The sequence below is a fragment of the Vitis vinifera genome, chromosome 7, assembly GCF_030704535.1.
Source record: "Vitis vinifera cultivar Pinot Noir 40024 chromosome 7, ASM3070453v1".
In the NCBI taxonomy this organism is placed as follows: Eukaryota; Viridiplantae; Streptophyta; class Magnoliopsida; order Vitales; family Vitaceae; genus Vitis; species Vitis vinifera.
The window spans coordinates 3,521,905-3,543,239 of NC_081811.1; the positions used below are offsets into that span (position 1 = coordinate 3,521,905).

At 36.0% G+C, this 21,335-nt stretch overlaps 2 protein-coding genes across 5 annotated transcripts; one reads left to right on the plus strand and one right to left on the minus strand.

Annotated features, from left to right (window-relative positions):
• Positions 1–232: 232 nt before the first annotated feature.
• Positions 233–4,987, plus strand: LOC100245197 (beta-glucosidase 11). 2 transcript variants are annotated; one of them, XM_002268111.4, is made up of 13 exons: positions 233–568; positions 719–782; positions 1,967–2,022; positions 2,304–2,379; positions 2,470–2,541; positions 2,752–2,839; positions 2,946–3,204; positions 3,307–3,422; positions 3,590–3,810; positions 4,047–4,078; positions 4,161–4,248; positions 4,338–4,428; positions 4,574–4,987. In XM_002268111.4, the coding sequence occupies exons 1-13, from the start codon at positions 392–394 to the stop codon at positions 4,815–4,817; spliced, it is 1,584 nt and encodes a 527-aa protein (XP_002268147.1). In that variant the 5' UTR covers positions 233–391; the 3' UTR covers positions 4,818–4,987. The 2 variants fall into 2 exon arrangements, with proteins under 2 accessions (XP_002268147.1, XP_010652184.1); XM_010653882.3 differs by having other exon boundaries at positions 290–568; positions 2,946–3,422.
• Positions 4,988–5,559: 572 nt separating this feature from the next.
• Positions 5,560–19,514, minus strand: LOC100267498 (E3 ubiquitin-protein ligase RFI2). 3 transcript variants are annotated; one of them, XM_010653886.3, is made up of 7 exons: positions 19,136–19,455; positions 18,886–19,041; positions 10,625–10,797; positions 8,038–8,096; positions 7,120–7,145; positions 6,647–7,028; positions 5,560–6,254 (listed from the first exon to the last, which is right to left on the minus strand). In XM_010653886.3, the coding sequence occupies exons 2-7, from the start codon at positions 19,028–19,030 to the stop codon at positions 5,846–5,848; spliced, it is 1,194 nt and encodes a 397-aa protein (XP_010652188.1). In that variant the 5' UTR covers positions 19,031–19,041; positions 19,136–19,455; the 3' UTR covers positions 5,560–5,845. The 3 variants fall into 3 exon arrangements, with proteins under 3 accessions (XP_010652188.1, XP_002268579.1, XP_019076528.1); XM_002268543.4 differs by having other exon boundaries at positions 18,886–19,514; XM_019220983.2 differs by having other exon boundaries at positions 6,647–6,968; positions 18,886–19,501.
• Between the last annotated feature and the right edge of the window lie 1,821 nt (positions 19,515–21,335).

Sequence of the window (21,335 nt, forward strand, 5' to 3'; positions counted from 1 at the left end):
TAGCAGTAAAGAGAATCCACAATGAACAACTATTTGAATAGAAATCTCCTAGTCCAAGTCACCAAAGACGGCCGAATCAGTATACAACAAAGTTGACAATATTGGCATGCTAGAGTTCAATTTGATCAAGCAACCTCCATCATTATGTTTTCAATGTCGACAAAAATGTGTGATGGAGACCGCCCATTCTCTAGAGGGAGGAAAGTTCCACCCAGCACAACTTTCGAGGATGCTGAAAATCAATACCCAATAATAATAATAAAAAAAGAAAAAAAGAAAAACCAGGACAGAAGTATTTCCACAAAATTTACGGGGATATGTCCAGAAGATTATTGTGAAAATATATGGAATGTAAGGATAGTAATAAATGGGAAACATGAGGAGTTAATTGATGGAAAGACAAGGGAAAGAAGAATACAAAAAGTGTGTGAGCATGGTGAGGCATAGACTCTCTTTCTCTCTGTTTCTTCTGCTAAATTTAGCAACTACAGCCTTCAGCGCTCTCAAGTTTAGCAGAAATGACTTCCCAGATGACTTCATTTTTGGGGCTGGCACCTCTGCTTACCAGGTTTGTTAATTTTCTTCTCTTTTCTTTTTTTGTACTCATTTAGATGAACACAGGAAGAAGAAATGATTGAAGAAAAGAATCTAAAACAAAAAGGGAGTTGGTGAATGATTTTTTTCTTTTTTTATCATTATTATTATTATTGGATAAAAGGTTGAGGGAGCAGCAAACCAAGATGGGAGGAGTCCTAGCACTTGGGACGCCTTTGTTCATGCTGGTCAGTTCCTATACTGTTTTTTTTTTTCCTTGATATAATTTTCTTTTGCTGTTTTCCATGTTGTTGATTGAGCTTTGCTTCTTCTACAATTAGAGCACCTATTCTTCCACTGACTGGTTATGAGCCAGCCCTTTCTAAATGATGAGCTCTTTTCAATGAATCCAAGGGCCTGACATTTTTTATTTTTTTTAAATCAAGATCATTTGTATATTAAATGTTGATAGAGTTTTCGAAAAATTTAGATATTTTTTTTCCCTCTTTTTGGTGGGGTTGGGGGGTAGGATTTTGCAGAAATGGAGATGCTTTTGTCTTCCAAACCATACCATATTCACTACTCTGGAATTTAATCAGCCAACTCCCTTTCTCACCTTGTCTTTAAAATTTTGTTTGTTTCTCTTTTGCTGAGTAGGATCTGCTATCATTTTGTAACACTAACCAATTATAAATGAAGAGTTTCAAGGAGAAAGTATTCAGGGTCTTCCATGACATCAATCTGATGTCATGGCACTACTGTGCTGTCGTATTATACCGTATCAATATTAGATAGTAGAATGCTAAAGTTTTGAAATAAATAATTTTATTTACCAAAGAAAGATTTTAAAATTTATTTTTATAGATCTTATGAAATCTTCCAGTTAAAGGAAAATTTCAAAATTTTCTTTCCTCAGAAAGTTCCCTGCAATGATGCTGTCCCTCTCTTTCTATTCCACCATTCTTTAACACCCTCATAAGCATATCTTCTACAAAAAGCAACATGATTATTCATTTGTACATTTTGATAACATATATATAGAGATAATAAAATTGAATATAAATCATATAACCAACTTATATTCTTATAGATCTAAGAAAATTCCTTCTGTAGGAGGGAATTCACCTTGATGGGATCATGGGAAAGTAGTGAAAGATGACAAGGAGCTTGTATTGATATGACACAATAAGTAGATGGTTGTACTATGTCAAAGTCCTAATATGGCATCAAAGACCTACTGAATATTTTCTTAGTTTAAAATTCTTTTAACTTAAAATCACATGAATTCTAAAACCTTTTAAAGATGAATAAGGGTTTTTGTGACATTTAAGATTTATGCCAAACTGGGTATCAGTTCAACAGATTCACAGTTGCTGATACATGTATCAGATATTTTGATTTGGATGGCTGATTGTCCAACCTTAAATTTCAGGGGGTACCCATGGAGCTTCTGGGGACATAGCATGTGATCAGTATCACAAATACAAGGTCAGTTCACCATTTTTGTGATCTTTTCTCTGGGAATAATCATATGGCTTGTAGAAACAGAGTCGTTAGACAAGCTCGGGTTTCTTCTACATGGAGCCATTACATATCAGCAAATGATGTTGCAAATTTGAAGACAAATTTCTAAGTCATGCTCCTTAATTTTTCTTTTCTAATGACATTTTGGCACATTCTGCATGTCCCAGATGTCTTGAGACGTTAGTTGTTGTTTCAAACATTTGGAACTTGGCTTAGCATCCTTCCCGTGTATATATTTCTTGCAGGAGGATGTCAAACTGATGGTGGAAACAGGCCTAGATGCCTATCGATTCTCGATCTCATGGTCAAGGCTTATCCCAAGTAAGGTCACGGAACTGTGACTCATGTTAACAAAATAAGAACTTGCACTTTTGGTTCTCTTTCTGAGTCATGCTTCTGTTGTTCTATCAGATGGAAGAGGACCTGTCAATCCAAAGGGTTTAGCATATTACAACAACCTCATCAATGAACTTATCAGCCATGGTTGAAGTGGATTTCAAACAAAAATGAAGTTAATATTGTGTGTGTAGCATTTTGGAAGTGTTTTTCTTCTCTTTGGAAGCAAAAACTAGAGTAATTTTTTTCATTCAAAATCAAGAGAACGTACTTCCAAATTGCTATCACAACATTGCTTTCAAATTCTACATTCTCTTAATGGTAACTCACATGATCCATGTTCCATTGGTCAAGCAGGAATCCAACCTCATGTTACTTTATTCCATGTTGATCTGCCACAAGTGCTTGAAGATGAATATGAAGGATGGCTTAGTCGAAGGATTGTGTATGGTTCTCAACTCTCTTCGAACTTGTTCTTGGGCTAAACATGTCCCTTCCACCAACCAAATAATAGAGAATACATATGACAGAATTATCTTGTGTGGATGCAGGAAAGATTTCACAGAATTTGCCGATGTGTGCTTTAGAGAATACGGAGATAGGGTTTCACATTGGACTACCCTGAATGAAGGAAATGTATTTGCTTTGGCTGGCTATGACTCGGGAATCCTACCACCTCAGCGATGCTCTCCCCCATTTGGACATAGGTCATGTACCAAAGGCAATTCCTCATTCGAACCATACATTGCAGGGCATCATCTCTTGTTAGCACATGCATCAGCTGCAAGATTGTACAAGAAAAAGTACCAGGTACCACTACCTAAACATATTACACCTGAACGAACCTATACTCGTAAGGAAACAGCGAAAAAAATGGTCACAGTCATTACAGTAAGTGGTGTTATGTTGCAGGCCAAGCAACATGGATTCATAGGGATTAATGTCTTTGCTTACTGGTTTGCTCCTCTAACAAACACAACAGAAGATATCACAGCTACTCAAAGGGCTAAAGATTTCTATCTTGGTTGGTGAGTACTTTTGATTCTTTTTGGCTAGGATGTTAAATCCTAAATGATCTCAGAAACTGTTTGTTGGTACAGGTATTGGTTTCCTTGTCAAGTAGAAATGGCCAAAAGTTGGGTTCAAGAATCTAGATAAGCCTTAGGTCATCTTTTGTGTTTGTTTTCTGTTGCAGGTTTCTTGACCCCTTAGTGTTTGGAGACTATCCTGAAACAGTGAAGAAGAACGCAGGCACAAGAATTCCGGCCTTCACCACACCTGAATCCAAACAAGTCAAGGGTTCATTTGACTTCATAGCAATAAACCATTACTTCGCAACATACATCAAGGACAACCCTGAAAAGCTGAAGATAGATCAAAGAGACTTTGCATTAGATGTGGGCACAGACATGATATGTATGTCACCTGCAGTCCTTTATCTAAATTTACTAGACTCCTCAACCGTGCTCAAGTGCTTTCAATTTGATCTCAACTCAATTGATCTTAAGCAGACAGCTTAGTTGAATTGAGAGTTCCATTCTAGTGGTTTCCTCACAGTAGTCCTTGGAAAATAGCTCATTTTTTACTTTGATTAATCTTTATCTAAGTCAAAAATGAAAAAACTAATATATTGAATGTTTCATTTATGGCAGTTAAGCCACAAAACGATGTACCGGTAGGTGAGGTAAAGATTGAAACATAATCTCATCCAGTGGCCTTGTTTCCAGGTTAAGTCAGCTTTTAACTAATACGCTCGTTTGATTCAGTTTCCTCTCACGACCTGGGGTCTGCAAGGAGTGCTGGAATATTTGAAGCAAGTTTATGGCAACCCTCCAATCTATATCCATGAAAATGGTCTCTCTATCCTTCTCTCCTTTTCTCCCACCCCACATTTTCCTTTCATCATATTTTCATGAACCTTCTTTCATGGCATGCCTCACCAGGTATGCAAACACAACGCAACACATCGTTGAACGACACATCAAGGGTCAAATATATGGAGGCTTACATTGAAGTTGTGCTTGATGCAATAAGGTATGTCTATTTCAGTAGCTATCTAGGTAAAGTGTCTTGCGGATTCTTTCCTTTGCTTTGATTTACCACCAAACTAGAATACATGATAAGATCCCATTATGTCTCTATTATTCTTTTTATGTTTTGTTTTAAATTTTTTTGGCAGAAATGGATCAAATACGAGAGGGTATTTCACATGGTCGTTCTTAGATGTACTGGAATTAATTGATGGCTATGGATCTTGCTTTGGCCTCTACTATGTAGATTTGGATGACCCAGATTTAAGACGGTATCCAAAGCTATCTGCACATTGGTACTCTAGCTTTTTGAAGAGAAGAAACATGAGTTCAGATGCGGACATCGGAATTGAGAAGAATAAAACACCTCTTTCTAATGTTCAATCCTTTTAGTAGGTTCTGTTTTGAATAGTTATGTCTTGGTGTGTTTCTCTTTCTGCTGCCTTATATTGGCAACACAATTTATCAGTTATTTACTTGAACACAATTTCCTTTGATGACTGTTGGGATTTGAACCTGAACCCTGCCTAGAGATTTCAAGGTCCATTAGGACATTTGAACTATTTTTCCCTCCTTTTTTTGATTTTTTTTCTCCGAATTTCCATTTCACTCATCTTACCATAACCATCTACCATAACCTAATACTTCAACACATGCATATCTCAAATGAATTTGACTTTGAACGGCTTAAAGTAGAATGCAACAGGTCAAACCCTTGAAAGGTATAATGCATCAAATTTAGTGCAATACTGGAACAAAATTTTCAACCTAATTGAATAGGTTAGCATGTGGGTAACACAATCCATCAGTTACTATCAACAAGCAATTGTTATTCTTAACAATGTTATCTACTAAGTTCACAAGTTGTATTCAATTCAGAAAAATTTATGGATAGGCAATCTGGCCTTCCATGAGTTTCACCCTAACATTACTTCAGAACAAAACTTGATAGAAATTGAATAATACTGAATGCTAAAAAGTGATTACACAAAATCCACTTTAGCTGTCTTGATAAGCAAGATGGTGAAAACCTTAGATGCAAGTATGGTCATGTTCTCAAATTCCACGACCAGCAAAACCCAATGCATTTGGTTGAAAATTCAGAAAAAAGCTTGTCCCAACTGTGAACCATCCATTTCAAGTTATCCCATATAAACATATTTTATAAAGAGGGATTAAATGTCATTGCATGGCCACAAGATTGCCACAAAAGTGTTTTGCCAGCTTACCTTAGCCAAATTCCAGGGCCATATGACTGGACAAGTTTGCCGAAATTTACAGGAACAGACAATTGTTCACCAATTGTCAAATATATTTTTTTGGTTCCGGAATTGAGAAGTTCAGATGCAATTCAAATGAGAAGTTTTCAAAAAGCTGGGATGAATTGACTGACAAACTTTCTCAACCAACCTGGTGGGCATCTAAGACCAGTGCCTCCAAAAGCTGCTAGACCTGCTGCCAGAATCAGAGCCACCGGTAGCCTGATGAAACGATCCCCAGCCTGAGTCCCATGCATGAAAATGATTCAGTGATGGGTTTTCTGCCTCATGTATGTTTCGGATTGATGCTCCTGAAGGAGGAAAGATGTAGAAACCAGCACTGTGATCAGATTGTGAGGCTGCTGGCACTACAGGAGGCAAGGCCCTTGGACCATTGAATCTCCTGACACCAGGAACAATAGAAGTGGGCATGCCTGGAGAATTAGGAGGTGGATGTTGATGAGGTAGGGCATGGGAGATATGGATTCTTTCATAGGTTCGAAGAACACTGTTTCCTGGATGATTAGGGACAATTGAGGAGACAAATGCACTCCCAGCCCTATGACCAGACCTATGAAAAGTACAGGCATGCATATTAATATCTAATTGCTCTAATAAAGCACAACCTTGTTGATTTCTCAAACATGTTATTTGAACATGTGTTCTTCTAAAATGAATCAAAACGGGCTATGCTATATCAGAATAATGTATAGTTGAATGAAAAGAACATAGTTCACAGCTTTTTTCGAAGATTGCAATTTTTAATGGCTAAACAAAGTATGCATGTAAGTGGGTTTTCTTGAAAATTCATTCAACTAGTTTTTGCAATCCCTGTTCAATGAATCTTGCAACCAAAAAACATTTACAACTCATTTTGCATTTAACACAAAAAGATGAAACATCATGTACATCCCAACACCAAGAAAAAAAAAAGATAGATATTCCGAACTGATTAGAGCTTACCCAGGACCGAAGAGCAATGGATGCACAAAAGATCCAGACCTTGTCATAGCATCAGATTCACCTCTCATAGATCTCAGTGTTGCAGGTAGAGCTGGAGCCTGTTCAGCACCGTTAATATGGCTGCTGGTTGGTGAGAAGGGAGGGGAATGATGACCCCAACTTTGATATTGGATATCAATAGCAGGAAAAGCATGGGAAGAAAAGATCTCACTGTGTGCAGAGAGGCTATTCCAGTGATGATTGAAGTTCAGATCATCAACACTTTCAGAGGAGTTTGAGTGGGTGGGTGGAATGGGTCCAAAGTAAGCAACATATGAATGAGCTGCAGATGATGCAGCAGCATGTTCAGATAATATGGCATGGTGTCCCTGTAAGTCATGATCTGCATGGAAAAAAACTCCTTTCTTGTATATTTAATCACCAAGGCACGACTGAATTTTGATCAGGAAACCAATAGAAAAGAAAACACTTACGTGTAGTTGATGGAGATTCCACTTCCCTGAAAGATTTGAGGCATCAAAAGGTCAGAAACAGCAACGAGCAATAACATTTATGGGACTGCCCAATTTGTTTCAGCAAAACATAGAAGCTTTAAACAAGATTCCCAAAAGAAGTCAATGTCTCTCAGTTATTTTCAGAATCCATAAAGGAAGTTGCAGCAGTAATATCAAAAGGGAAAATATTCCACTTATAATTTAAGAGAACCCCCATGAGCAATCATTTCAAAAAGAATCTGCATTGATACTCACCGAAGTTATACAGATCCATATGCTATCCAACACAAAAAAGCGTTTTTTCTTTTTCTTTTTCTTTTTCTTTTTTTCCTTTTCCTTTTGAGGAGTGGCATGTTAAAAAGGAAAGAAATAAAAATAAAAAAAATAAAAAAATGTGAGGTGTGATACAAGAATGGAATATATTGCACTTAACGCAGGGGTGAGACTTAGGAACTCCATAAGCATGAAGCGATTAGAAATGCCAGAAGAGCAACCAAAATAAAATTGAAAGCATTATGAAGCAGGCAGCAAACCAGCAAGGAAGAGAAGGTCAAATAAAGACATAAAATTGGGTCCAGTAGAGATTTGCAAATTTAATAAATTTCCAACATGATCATGCAATCCTGGTACTACACAAGTAGTTCTACTAAATTAGTTATCAATTTACTAAATCTTGAACATTGAAGAAACAAAGAATAAATAGTAGAAGGATGACCATATCTAGAGACACAATAATGCTCTAGATTTTGAATTGTTAAAGTGCATACTCATGTAAACAAATAAAGCTTGCAAACTCCCACCAGAAGTGATGTTATTCGATGTGAAACAGGAGCACTTGCAAATCAACATAGAAAATGTAGGAGAAAGTAACTCAAATGCAAGTCCATCTGTGCTTACTCAAAAGATGAACGAACTTGTGTAAATCCACTAAATGGACACCATTGCACTCTAAATGGCTGTAAAAAAGATGAATGACACAAGTGTTATCCATGAGGTAAAATCCAGAGTGTCTGTCAATAAACACAAATAGCTTCAATAGATACATAAAATATATGTACAGAAAAAGTACAGAAAAATAAATGTACAATTGCTTCAATAGAAACATAAAATGGTAGAAAGATTTATACTCACTAAAGGACTGCTAATGGTCAATTTTGATATAGCTTAACAATAAATTTAGTTTTTTCAAATGATAGGATAGCACGAGCTTGATTTAAAAGAAATCTAAAGCACATGCATTCTAGACAATGTACTTCTAATTGTATCTCAAAGCAAGATATGATCATCATTCACAAAAGGTGGAATTATTAAACAACCCCTCATATTTTTTAGGGAAAAATTGATGCCCCAAGTCAAATTTAGGAAAAATGTAAATTTAATCATACTATCCCCAAATGCAAGGGAGTGCTGAAGCAGGTTTTGAATTGGCAATGAAAATTGAAAGTGACCTTCAGCACTGATGAGGGATTGGATACCAGCTATTGCTACTTGCGAATGATGGTTTTCCGGATGGCAGTTTCTCAAATTATTTTCAAAACTCTATAGTTCTTCCTCTGAGGAGTGAACAATCAAAGGTTCAGGCCCCTTCCCATTGCGCCAAATAAAACCTATGTGAAGATTGCCTCTAGATGTGAGAATTGCCTCATTTAGGGTTCTATTACATGTTAATTTTAGCATATCATCACTTGTTTAATAGGGGGCTTCTTCAGTAAGCGTAAATTACAGGTCATCTTTTGGCACCTAGACTTTTTTTTTTCTTTTGATAGGCAAATAAGAGTATATAAATATATATAGAAAAAAGTGTCAAACTAATGTGGTGAACACTGTATACTAGAAGTATACAAATGAGGAACAAAAACCAGCCACCATAACTACAACCCTACTTTAAGACTTGGAGCACAACCAATCTATAAAATCTAACAAAGACCGTGGAACTCTCTAACCATCACCAAGAAGAAACCCTTGAGACCAAAAATATAGATTAGTAATTAGGGAATCCTTAAGAGCTTGAATATTGCATTGGTCCCCTTCAAAGGTTCTTTGGTTTTGTTCCTTCCAAATTGTCCACAAAAGGCAAAGAGGGGTTGTTCTCCAAACCTTCCTTCTCTTCTTGCCCATAAAGTTATCATGCCAACCTATTAACAAATCCTTAACAAGATGCCAAAAAAAGAGAAGAGAAAGTGCTATAACTTTCTAGCTATTCCGCAATGGATGAGAAGATGGTCTACCGATTCATCTGCATCTTTGCACATACAACAAAAACCTGCCAAAACCCATCCTCTCCTCTTGAGTTGGTCTATAGTTAGGATCTGTCCCCAAGTCGCTTTCCATGCAAAAAAAAAAACCATTTTGGTAGATGCCCAAGATCCCCATAGTATCTTTGGGGGGAAAGTCACTTCACCCTCTACTTCCAATGCAACAAAGAAAGACCACACAGAGAATACCCCACTCTTGCTAGCCCTCCAAATCACTTTATCCTCCCCATCTCTAATTCTCCCAAACTCATCAAGTTTTCGAATAAAATTCTGGACAGCATCCATCTCCCAATCATGAAAACTTCTTGAGAAGCAAGGGTTCTAAGTGACCATCCCTCCTTCTACCTCCCGAACATCTTCCACCCATGCCTCCTTAGTAGCTGCCAGGGTGAATAATGAAGGAAAAGAGTCCTTTAAAGGTATATCATCACATCACATGTCATGCCAAAATTTGACTCTTCTCCCGTTGCCAACCTCAAATCTTATTTTATTTTGGCCTTAAAACTTCACCATCCTTTTTTGATTGACTTCCACAAGCCTACTCCATAACTCTCTCCCCTCTTGAGAGCACCAACTCCTAGGTCTTTTACAAACTTTCCCAATATAAGTTTTCTCCAAAGCATATCCTTTTCAAGGTGAATCTCCAACATCATTTACCCAAAAGAGCTATATTAATAGTGGACAAATCCTTAATACCAAGACTCCCTATTTTTCTATCTTTGCAAATCGTTGACCAATTCACTAGATGAGGTTTTTTCTCCAAAGCCCCTCCTCTCCAAAGGAAGTCCCTTTGGATTTTTTCTAATATTTTAGCCACCGACTTAGGAATAACGAAAAAGAACAAGAAGCAAATTGGTAGGCTGCTCAAAGTACTAATTCAACAAAGTGATTCCTCCTCCTATTGGAAGGCACCTAGACCTTTTTTTAATACTGAAAATTTGAAAATCATTATTTCTCCCATGTATCAATATCTGAAACCCTTTATTGCATAAGGGAGAACTGCAGAAGTCATCATTGACATTAACATGGATAATGTTCCAATTTTTGTCTGCATCATTATGCAGATGTCAATTGTAAGGGAATGCCATTTCTGAATTCATTATGTCACCATACTGATTTGCATAAACAGACTATTTCAAAGGTTCCTCTTAACAGGGATGGAATGTACTTCTAGACAAACAGTTAAGATTGGATTAAAACGGAAAACTTAATTAGTAACTGCCTTTTACCATTTCAGAATAATTGAAATCATATGTCTCTTCATCAGGAGTCCAGTCATCCATGCTAAACTCAGGAAATGAACGAGCAGAGCCATTTGCAAATAACCACCGACCTCTCTCAATCTTTCGGCAGTTGGGGCATTGCATTGCCCCTTTCATATTGAATGCAGAACCAATGCAATCTGTATAATACATAACAATAAGAGAACTAAGTTTATCATTAAAAATCAATGACCACAACCTTTACATGATTAGTTATATTTTACAAAACAGTAAAACATATGAATGCATTCTTTTAGGTGGAATATGTCATTTTTTTATAGGTCTTTTAGGTGGACTATGTTATTGATGAAGTGAGATAAAAAAACATCAATATCCTAAAAAGAAACCAACACAGTCAACATAGTTTATCATGTGATGCCATATCATATAAATTTTAAGATAGAAAAAAAAAACCTGTCTTAAATATGTGAAGGGATAAACACTGGCACAGCTAAACATCTATTTGAGTCTATAATCATATATGAACATCTGTGCAAGTGTATATTCATCATATGTAAGATCATACTGTTTGTGATCACTTCATATAACAGGCCATTTGGCACACTAAACCACAAATTTTTTATGACCGGTTGCAGAAATAAACCATGCTTAATACTAGAAAGAAGCCATCATAACTTTTGAACTACAAATATACGAAAAGCAGCTTCATCATTTAACTCTTACGCTCAATAATCACCCATTTTGTATCACACTTAAACCACAAATTTTTTACATGACTGGTTGCAGAAACAAAGCATGCTTAATACCAGAAAACAACCATCATAACTTTTGAATTACAAGTATATGAAAAGCAACTTTATTATTTACTTTGAAGGAGTCATCTCTTGGAACTCTAATGGTAGTCACCCAATAGCAACTACAAAGATATTTGCATCTACTTTAATGCTTATTTTAAATATTCAAGAGAATAATCTAATTAACTCAAGTGAAACTTTAATGTAGGAGACAAAATTCTCAGAGTGTAAAATATTGGGAGTGCAGAAGTCTTTGCCTTAAATTTCCTTTCTATAAACCATAATCTAAGCCATTACTAGAACATGAGAATTTGCTCCTAAATATTCTCCACAAAGGGGCACATGTCATCCTTATCCAGTAGCTCCACAACTGTCATTCCTATTTGAGTGTCACATGGGGGGCCCACTTGGAGAAATACCCAGTTCAGTTGTTAACTTCCCAATTGCACCCGGTTGACATCCACATGTCAAGTAGGCAAATGGCATAGTTGACAAATGGAGTCATGGTTGCCTAATAAGAACACCAACAAAGCATTATCACACTACTCCCCCCTTTCAATTGGATGATGTGTGCCATGTGTACAGTGGCAAGTTTGACATATCTTTACTCTCATGATGCGCATGTAAGATCTGCCCTTAAAGGTGACCCTTCATTATTGTGTCGCCACCATTCCAAGAGGTTCACCTTTTTCAAGATGCCCAATCTTAAAATTTGAAATGCTTCTTTAAGACCTTCCCCCTTGATTTCTGGGGTGCCATCATTGGTGGTTCTACAAACCAACATTTCGATATCAAACTATCACCAAGAGAGCTATAAAAAGAGGTCTCACCAGTGGCTTATGCTTCTTCTTCTTCCCCTCCTCTCTTGCTGCTAACATTGCTAGCACCCCTACCTGCTGAACCAAAGTTGTCTTATCTCCACTTTTTTTTTTTTTTTTTGATAATTAAAATCAATTGTATTAAGAAAGCCTGAAGTACACCTGAAAGTATACACGATGTATACAAGGCAACAAAGCCAAAAAGAAAAGGATTAGCAAAAAAAATCCCTTACTTACATCCCAACCAATCAATGAAATTGAAAATGGACCATGATGTACAATCCACATGCACCCTAACCCAATCTGAAAACATGTACAAAAAAGACCGTAAAATAGCTTGATCCGCTAATTTGGTATCATCAAAGATTCTTATCTCCACTTTCCTACTCGCTTCTTCCAAACTCTCCCTTCTCTCTTCTATCTATATTTCTGGTACTAGGGGCACTTTCTTCATCATTTTCGTTTTTTTGTCATTGTATCTCATGATCTGCCCATACTTTTCCTTTTTTTTTTTTTTATTATTTATCAGGACCCATACTTTTCCTTTTGATTTCTACCTTTTTCTTAATTTTTAGGTTCCTCTTCATATCCTTGTACACCGATTATCTCCTAGGATCTTTGTTGGCTCCTCTCCTATTTTCTAATTGTCCCCTTTAACATTTGGTGTTGCCTTGGTAGTATCTCTTACTAACTTCTCAAATACCTTATCATGTATCCATTCAGTCCTTTTTCATTTACCATGATGGCCCCCCTCCAACCAAGACACCCCCAAAGCCATGTTTCATTTTCTATACAATACCATAAGAGAGTCCATGTCCATCTACTTTCCCACTCTGAAAACCCCAACTTGAGGTGGATGACCATAACAAGATAACCCTGCACTATTCCCACTTCCAGGCAGGGTTGAGGTTGCCTTTTCATCCCCTTATGTGTCCTCTACTTCTTTCAACTCCACACCTGCCAAATCCATTCCAACATGATCAGGTCACTAACCAGGTGCCTAGCACACAATCACTAGCATAACTTAGATGTTAGATTAGGCAAGATATTATTTGTGTACATTTTAAAGATGGACAAGGAAAGAACCTACTTCCCCTCTCCTCTGAAGAGGTCCCAGTCTCTGGTTCTCAATTTCCATGACCGCAACAAAGGTTGGGAGAACAAATACATCAAAGTAACCAGGGATTAGGAATTTGACTCTAGAGATGAGAAGTTATGGGATATTTCGAGGATATGTGGCCAACTAATTAGGTGTTTCCCATTCATAAAGTATTCAACTTCTTCCTTTTATTTTTTTAAAATAGAGTAGTACACTAACAAACTTGTCGGATGTTCAGAGTAGCATGGACACTTTTGCTACTTGATTAGCAATGAATGTGTGAAAGTATTAGTGGAAGCCCTCAAGAAGTCAAGAAGAGAGGACGCCTGCTTCCTCAGAAGGAAATTAATTAATAGAGCTCTCGGACACTTTCCACCCACCAACTCGACAAACTTTGAGAATTGAAAACCTCTGCACCACAAAAAATAGTGCTTGCCAAAATTCAAGGTTCTAGATTCATTAGATTACATAACTCCTTTAGAAGACATCAGCCTGATGGAAATGGAGAAATTTCTTCGCCCAATTATGACAGACATACAGTCCAGCAACATCCTAATAAGAAGCCAGGAGGTAATGGGGGGCATGAGTAGGCAGCTAAGCACTCAAGTGTTGGGAGAAAAAAGGACTAGAAACTCTACACTGACTGGAACTCCTGATGAGGTGATCCTTATATCTTCTCCCACCGATCCAATAGAAATCTCAAATGACAGAAACCAGTAAATTGTGTCACCCCCACAACAAAGAGCACAGACTGAAGAAAGCTCCCTAACCTGAGGAGTGCATGGAAAGAAGGTTCTTAAGGCAACATCAAGTTGGCAAAGCTGTTTGAATCCATCCTTAGCTCTTCCTCTCCTGAAGTTGTAGCTAGTCCTATGTCCCTAGAGGAAGAGTATAGGGGGAGACTGAAAAATATTTCTTTATCAACCAATAGCACTGGCTTCAACAGGGCTACCAATAAGGTCATTCACAATAACCAAACAATCACATCATAAAACTTCTTGTCTTCATTCTTTCTAGTCACTAATTGGATTGCAAATCCTTGTCATATTTACACATAGGTTTTCAAAGTTGATGAACCATGAAGTGAAGCACCTGACTAAGGATAAGCTGGTAGCCAACAAGGAGGCTCTTTTAACCAAGTTTGGGGAGGGAAGAAAAGTGGTAGAAGAAAGTTGTTTAAAATTGAAAGAGAAAGCAAGTGCTATGAAAAAGAAATTTATGGATTTGTAGGACAGATCCTTAGAAATATTAAGAGAAAATGAAAGGTTCTAGAAAAAGTTAGTGAATGCTTCCACTAAGTTTGAGAAAAAGAAAGAAGAAATTCTCAAAATGGGGGACTTGTTCATCCAACAATTTCAACAATTAGGATACATTATTGGATATGAGGAATGTTATATGAAGTATGATATTCCACCTTCCTTAGAAGCAAATATAAAAGGATAGGAAGGGGTTGCTGTTAAAAGTGTCATTGAGAATACAGAGGGAGATCACAACACCAATTGAGAAACGAAGTTGGCTTCTCTTTAGATCCCCTATGTGGGATAGTTTTTGTCTCTTGATTACACAATCCATTAACTATGTATTGCCCAAGTTGTAGGAAAATGGGGCATGTCAATTAATATTTTTTGGATGCTTATTGAATTCTCTTTTGTTTACTTTCACTTGGATCCACTCTTTTTATGGTACTTCTTAGGCCTTTGTCTCTTTAACTACCTGTATAGTTGGTACCTTTATTTATGAGAGTCTTTTGCTTTTAAGATACCTTAATAACTGTCTATATGCATGTATCTTTCAACTTTTGATATATATCTTCTTCTTTCTACCTTCTATGATATGATGCCTTAGATGCATATTTTGTGTTTGTCAGATTCTTGCTCTGTCAACTTCTATAAAATAATAGAATATTCAGCTGTCTACCATCTTGACGAAATTTTAATCTGTTAACTAGACTACATTATGCCTAAATTATAAAATATCAAGTGATTAAATTAAGAAAAGCTAGCAAAGGATTAGGTCAAATGATAAAGGGACAAACTCATAATCCATCAAGCAGTCAAGTTGTCATTGACAGAATTATTTACTGTCAACCTTTATTAACACTATTGCAAGCAACCACTAAAAAAGCAACTTAAGAAAAGTTGACTATGAAACAACTCAAGGATTCGCTGCAAAAAAAACTAAAAATAATATGTTTTAAGTTTACAATATTCCATGGCCTCATGAACTATTCACTAGATAGAGTTTGTAGTCAGTATACTCTAGGTTGGCCTCATTGCAAACCTAATATGGACCTTTCTAATTCAACCTTAACTTTCCTTCCTTAGGATCTAGTGTACTCATAAAAACTTGCTTGAGAACTAGGTCCCCAATGTGTAGAATCTGCCTCAAGCCTTCTTGTTGTGATCTTTAGACACCATTTGTTGACAAGTGGCCATCTTTACACAAACGTCCTCCCTTCTTTCTTCAACCCAGTCCAGAGAGCCTGACATATTGATTAGAGTCACAAATTGTGCTCTAATGGCATAATTAGAGAGCAAATTATATAATAAAAAGGCTTAACTCAAATTGTTGCTAAGACCTTAGCCATGAGTCTAACGTATATCTTAAGCTAAAATCCAGGTTTAAGAGATGAAAATGATGCAAGTCACAAGAATATCTTTCACCCATGATAGCGAAGGAGCTTAATGTGCATACAAGGAGCTCCAAGAGTTCTCAAGCATGATGAGAGTTGCAACAAATGAAAATGGAGTAATTCATAACATGATAGATGAGAAATGAAGACTATGGAAAGATTTGGAGAGCAAGCAAAGACAAGAAAAAAGGTCGAAGGCCATAGCTTAAAGTTCATACATGGGAATTGGAATTCAAAATCTGGTAGTAGCACATACCTTCACTTTAAAGTGAATTTTGAAAGACTTTCCGAGATTAATTTTGTGCAAGCTATATATTATTTCGAAGCTCAGGAAATCAGGAGTCCAACGCTTCAAATGGTGTACAAATCAGAGCTGAAACAAAGAAGCTATGGCCATTTGAAGGCAATTGCATAGAACTAAAGGACCATTTCGAAATGATTTCGAAATTCAACTTATGATTTTGGAATCCTTTTAGAAATGACCCTAATTTCAAAATCATACACTGCCACTTTGAGATTTCGCCTCCTCCACCTTGGAAATTGTGTTGTGGGCACTCCATCCACTCTAAGTGGGGCCCCATGCGATTGGAAATCATGATTTTATTTTATTTTTAGTCATTTTTAAGTAATTATTTGTAAAATAAGTAGTCAATAGGAACGTGTCATGTGTTAGGTTTTTTTGTGGAAACTATAAAAACTCAATTTTTAGATTTTATAGGGAGTTTTGGACTTTTTTTTGTTGGAAAGAACAAAACGGAGTCCAAATTTTGGTTTGTTCTCTTTTCCATTATTATTAATTAATATATAGTTTTTTATTTCTTTAATTTTCAAGAATGGTTCTTTATCTTTCTTCAACGGATTGTGCTTGTGATAACACACCCATGAGAAGCTAAAAAGCTTTCTTGGAGTGTAAAGCATGAAAACTTAGGGTTAAGGCTTGCAAGAAAACAATGGGAAATTGAACTCAATAATGGAATGAATGATTGGTTAAAGGCATAATTAATGAGAATAGAGATGCCCTCCTAGATTGGTTTGAATTAGAGAATGATACAATTGTTCATTCCTTGATACTAGAGATTCTTGATAATTCTTTATTCTAGTTATCTAAGATTTAACCCTTGTTATCTTCCCTAAGGCAAATCCATACGGAGTGGTAAAGGCCTACAAATCCTAAACGTAAACTAAAATCTCAATTCCATTCATTTAATAGATAATTCAAAAGTAAATAAAATGTTATACATAAGGAGATGGATGCAACTCTAAGTTATTTAAGTTGATCTCGTTTAGCCCACTTTTTGAATATCACCAGATTTACACAAATAAATACCCTTGTTTAACCTAAAACCCTAAGCCCGAAGTTGGATTGTGGAAACCCCATTCTTGAACATTTGAATCAAAAATCAAGAAAATCTTGCATTTTTAATTTAAATTTATTTAGCAAATCTAATTTTATTCAAATAGATTTTCAAACATTTTCAATTTAAAGAATTTGATTAAAGTAATCCTTTAGACCTAGTTTGACAAATTCCATAGGTTAGTTTCTAAAGACGATACCCGGAATACTACAAAAGCCATAGTGACTCTTTCTCTAGTTTTTCTTGGCCAAAGTCGCTATGTACAAGGCTTAGTATTCAAGACTCCTTTGATGTTTGCACCTATGCAAGCTTAACTTCAATTCCTTGGATGAGATCTTTAGAACTAGAGGCTTACACCTCGTTCTATTGCGAGACTTATACCTCACCTCATTTAAGCAAACGCCTAAAGACTGCCTTTAGCCTTTTAAAACATCATTTAAAATGAGATAGGAATTTGTTCTTTTTAATAAATGTCAGGTAGTATCTTAGAGATAGGCATAAGCATGTCAGAAACATATCCCGTGCCCAAACTCTTGCCACGTCATGTCTGCCACAAGAATTCACATACTTCGAAGTTTCCATCTAAGTTAGGAGTTCAACATAAATCCTACTATGCCAGTTTAGCCCATCATAAGTTATATTTCTAGCGGAAGTGTGAAAATCTAGATGCCCTTTTATGATATTCATCCATGTTCTCTTGGTCTTTCACCCAATTTTTAGTTCTTACTACCACAAAAGCATACATTTTCTTCACATGACCAAAGCTTCCAATTTAGGATCTCGAATGCACTTTCGCCAATTAGGCCCAGTCCTAAGATTTCCCAGCTGTTCTCTTACCCTAAAAATTTGTTTCTTCAAACCTACTACTATTTGTTGAGAAACCAGGGGAAAAAGGAAAACCAGACTAGAAATCTTCTGTATTATGTTGTTTTTCATTCCACAAAACCCAGAAACTCACCCCAATCCCCAAATACACTTAGTTGAGACACTGTTTTTCTTTTCTGTTTTGTTCTGTTTTGTTTTCTCTTTGTTACAAATGATGGACAGAATTGTAGTATGTTCCTTTTCCCTGCTTTTCTCAGAAACCAAACTGCACAAATAGAAGAAAACAATAGTCCCATATAGGGATTCACACCCAAGCTGGATTGGAAAAACAATGCAACAACACTCAACCCACAAACCCGCCATATCCTGCTGAGCAAGCCCACAAAAATCCCCAAAACCCTCCATTTCAAACATCCATTCACTAAAACACCAAAATTGAAACCAAACCCACAACCCTCCACCACCCACACACCCAACAAAAAAATCCAGAAACCAAATTCCAAAAATTTCAAACCCATTGCAACAACACTAGCCCTACAGAGTCACCGTATTCCACTCATCCAACGCAGAAAAATCCCAAAAACCTCCATTTCAACCACTCATTCACAATAAAAATCCAAAAATTCAGACCAAACCCACCACCCACACACCCAACAAACAAAACCCAAAAACCAAATTCCAAAAAAAATAAAATAAAAATCCAAACCAAACCCAACAAGAACAAAATTGAATGCATTAAATTACCAAGATGAAATTCATGGCCACATTGCAGCTTAGCCCTCGATCTCTCTCCATTATCAGTGACCAAATCAAGGCAAATCGAGCAGGAAACAAAGGAAACTTCACCATGGGAAGGCGGTTCCACACCCCCAACATCGTCATCATCCATAACATCACCTCCTTTAGTCCCCACCACCATCCAAACAAAATCCCTTTAATTGAACAAGAAAAAAAAAAAGAAAAAAGAAAAGGTTCTCTGGTTTAGGAGAAAAACCGGAGGATCAGAAGCAGGTGATTCCCAATCTGTGTGTCTGAGCTGTCAGATTACGTGGTTCGAACCTTTCATGGTCTGTCTTCGAATGCAGTAGAATCACATGATGAAACTGAATGGACGGTTTGCATTTGTTTAACGTTAGGGGTTTGGTTGGTTGGAGTTATTGCCACCAAACGCTGCTATTATTGGAGAACAAAATCTGCTGGTCCTACCACCACTATTTCTTTATAATTGCCGTTCTGATTTAGTGCCCCACCATCTGGATAATGCTTCATTTTTTGGACTATTTTTCTGGATTCCATCATGTTAATTTACAGCCGGTTCTGGAAGAGGAGAGATTGATTGGAGAGTTTTTATTTAAGAAAAATCATATGCTTTGTGTTTGATTCCTAGGAAAATATTAAAAAAATATTTAACAATATTATTTTCTTAGATTTGATTTATCATGAAAAGATATGAAATAAAATAAAACTTAATTAAAATTAGTTTTAAAATTATATATTTTTAAATTATTCAATTTTTATATAAAATAAATAAATTTAAAAAAACATATAAAAATAATTTAATCACACTGAAACTTAATTTGTTTATTGCTAAGTCGAGTAATTTATGATACCGTGTTCTATTTTTATATTAAATTCTTTGTGTTTGAGCGAAAAACTTCAATCTTATATTATTTTTTTATCTCATTTAATATATTATGTAATTAATGTTGTGTTAATATGATTATGACTTGAATTATATACAAGTGATCATTTGAATGTAATACTATCTTGTCATATTTATCGCTCAACTTGAAGATGGTCACTTATTCCAACAGTAGTAAATTTTAATTTTTTTTTTTTAAATAAGACTCTTATTAATAAACTATTTTAATTTGGTTAATTTTTAATAAATCATTTAAAAAGAAGTTAATGTTTAAGTTATGTAAATTTAAAATATTGTATAAATTAGATGAGTTATAATCATACCAAGTATCATAATCCTTTTTGAATAATAAATAGGTAAATGAATTATTCTTATCGGCTCGATCTTAATTTAATGGGTAAATTACACAATACATGTTTGTATTTTTACTCTTATTATATTTTTGAATATAAAAATACTAGTCATACCAACATTTTTATTATCTTATCGAGATGAGGGTTGTGTGGACCCCGCATTTCGGGCACTCGAACGCGTTTCCCACTCGATGGTGAAACTCGATTTTTATTTGAAAATATTGAATTTTATTTATTCAAAAATGACTTGGAGTCGCCACTTATTTTTGTTTTATTTTTAAAGGGTAAACAAAATAATAAAGAAAAACCCTAAGTATGACTCCTTATTTTGGAAAAGGTGATCTACGAAAAACCGGATCGGGTTCGGGGGTCAGGTTACTTATCGGGAAGGTACGATAAAGACCGTAGCACCCCTCTAAGTCCCTAAAGTCGGATCTCTACTAATGAGATGAAGCTAACGTGGCAATCAATAAGAAAATCAATGAACACTTAAATCGATCATGCACAATAGGGTGATCAGAATATGCAAATAGAATGATCAGAACGAGAATGAGTGCATACCTGGACCTCCAGTCACCCATGCGCTATCAATGAAATAGAGTTAGTGCGCAATGAATATTAAAATATAGCACATGTGTCACTAAACCAAGTAATAAGCCATCAAATGTCACACTTCAATTCACTCAAATTCATTTTCAGAATTTTGATGTGGGGCCCCCACCAAAGCCCGTTTATTTTGCATGAATCAATTCCATAAATTCCATCACTTGGAATTACGGAATTTAATTCTTACTTATTTAAAAAAAACATTTTAAAAACAAAGAAAATGCAAAAGTGGCTTGCCGGAAGGAAAATGGCAACCAAATTTTATTGAAAATGGGATTTCGGTATCCAAAAATTCTAAGGATGAAAGCTTTGGAGACTTGAAGTTATTTAAAAACCGGAATTTAGGAAATTATTTACAAAATGAAGTTTGGGAAAATCTTTTTCAAATTCAAAGAGAATTGGAGAAAAGGAAACTGACACGTGGCTCCTGAGTTGCATGCCAAAGGTGGCCATGCAAAACAGGTCGTGCTTTGAGGAAAGAGAATAGGCCTGGGGTGCAAATGAACTGGCCACTGAACCACAGTATTGAACACGCAACTGCAGGTGATCAACTTGTTGGCTGAGATAAACCATTGATGTCAAAGAGGAATTTC

Excerpts from the sequence above, each read along its gene's own strand:
- LOC100245197 (XM_010653882.3), top strand. The coding sequence starts at position 392 with ATGGAAAGACAAGGGAAAGAAGAATACAAAAAGTGTGTGAGCATGGTG. Across the intron at positions 2,542-2,751 it reads CAATGAACTTATCAGCCATG|GAATCCAACCTCATGTTACT; the intron begins GTTGAAGTGGAT and ends TTGGTCAAGCAG. Across the intron at positions 4,249-4,337 it reads AATCTATATCCATGAAAATG|GTATGCAAACACAACGCAAC; the intron begins GTCTCTCTATCC and ends ATGCCTCACCAG.
- LOC100267498 (XM_002268543.4), bottom strand. The coding sequence starts at position 19,060 with ATGGTGGTGGGGACTAAAGGAGGTGATGTTATGGATGATGACGATGTT. Across the intron at positions 8,097-10,624 it reads ATTTCAATTATTCTGAAATG|CCATTTAGAGTGCAATGGTG; the intron begins GTAAAAGGCAGT and ends TCTTTTTTACAG. Across the intron at positions 7,029-7,119 it reads GGAATCTCCATCAACTACAC|ATCATGACTTACAGGGACAC; the intron begins GTAAGTGTTTTC and ends TTTTCCATGCAG.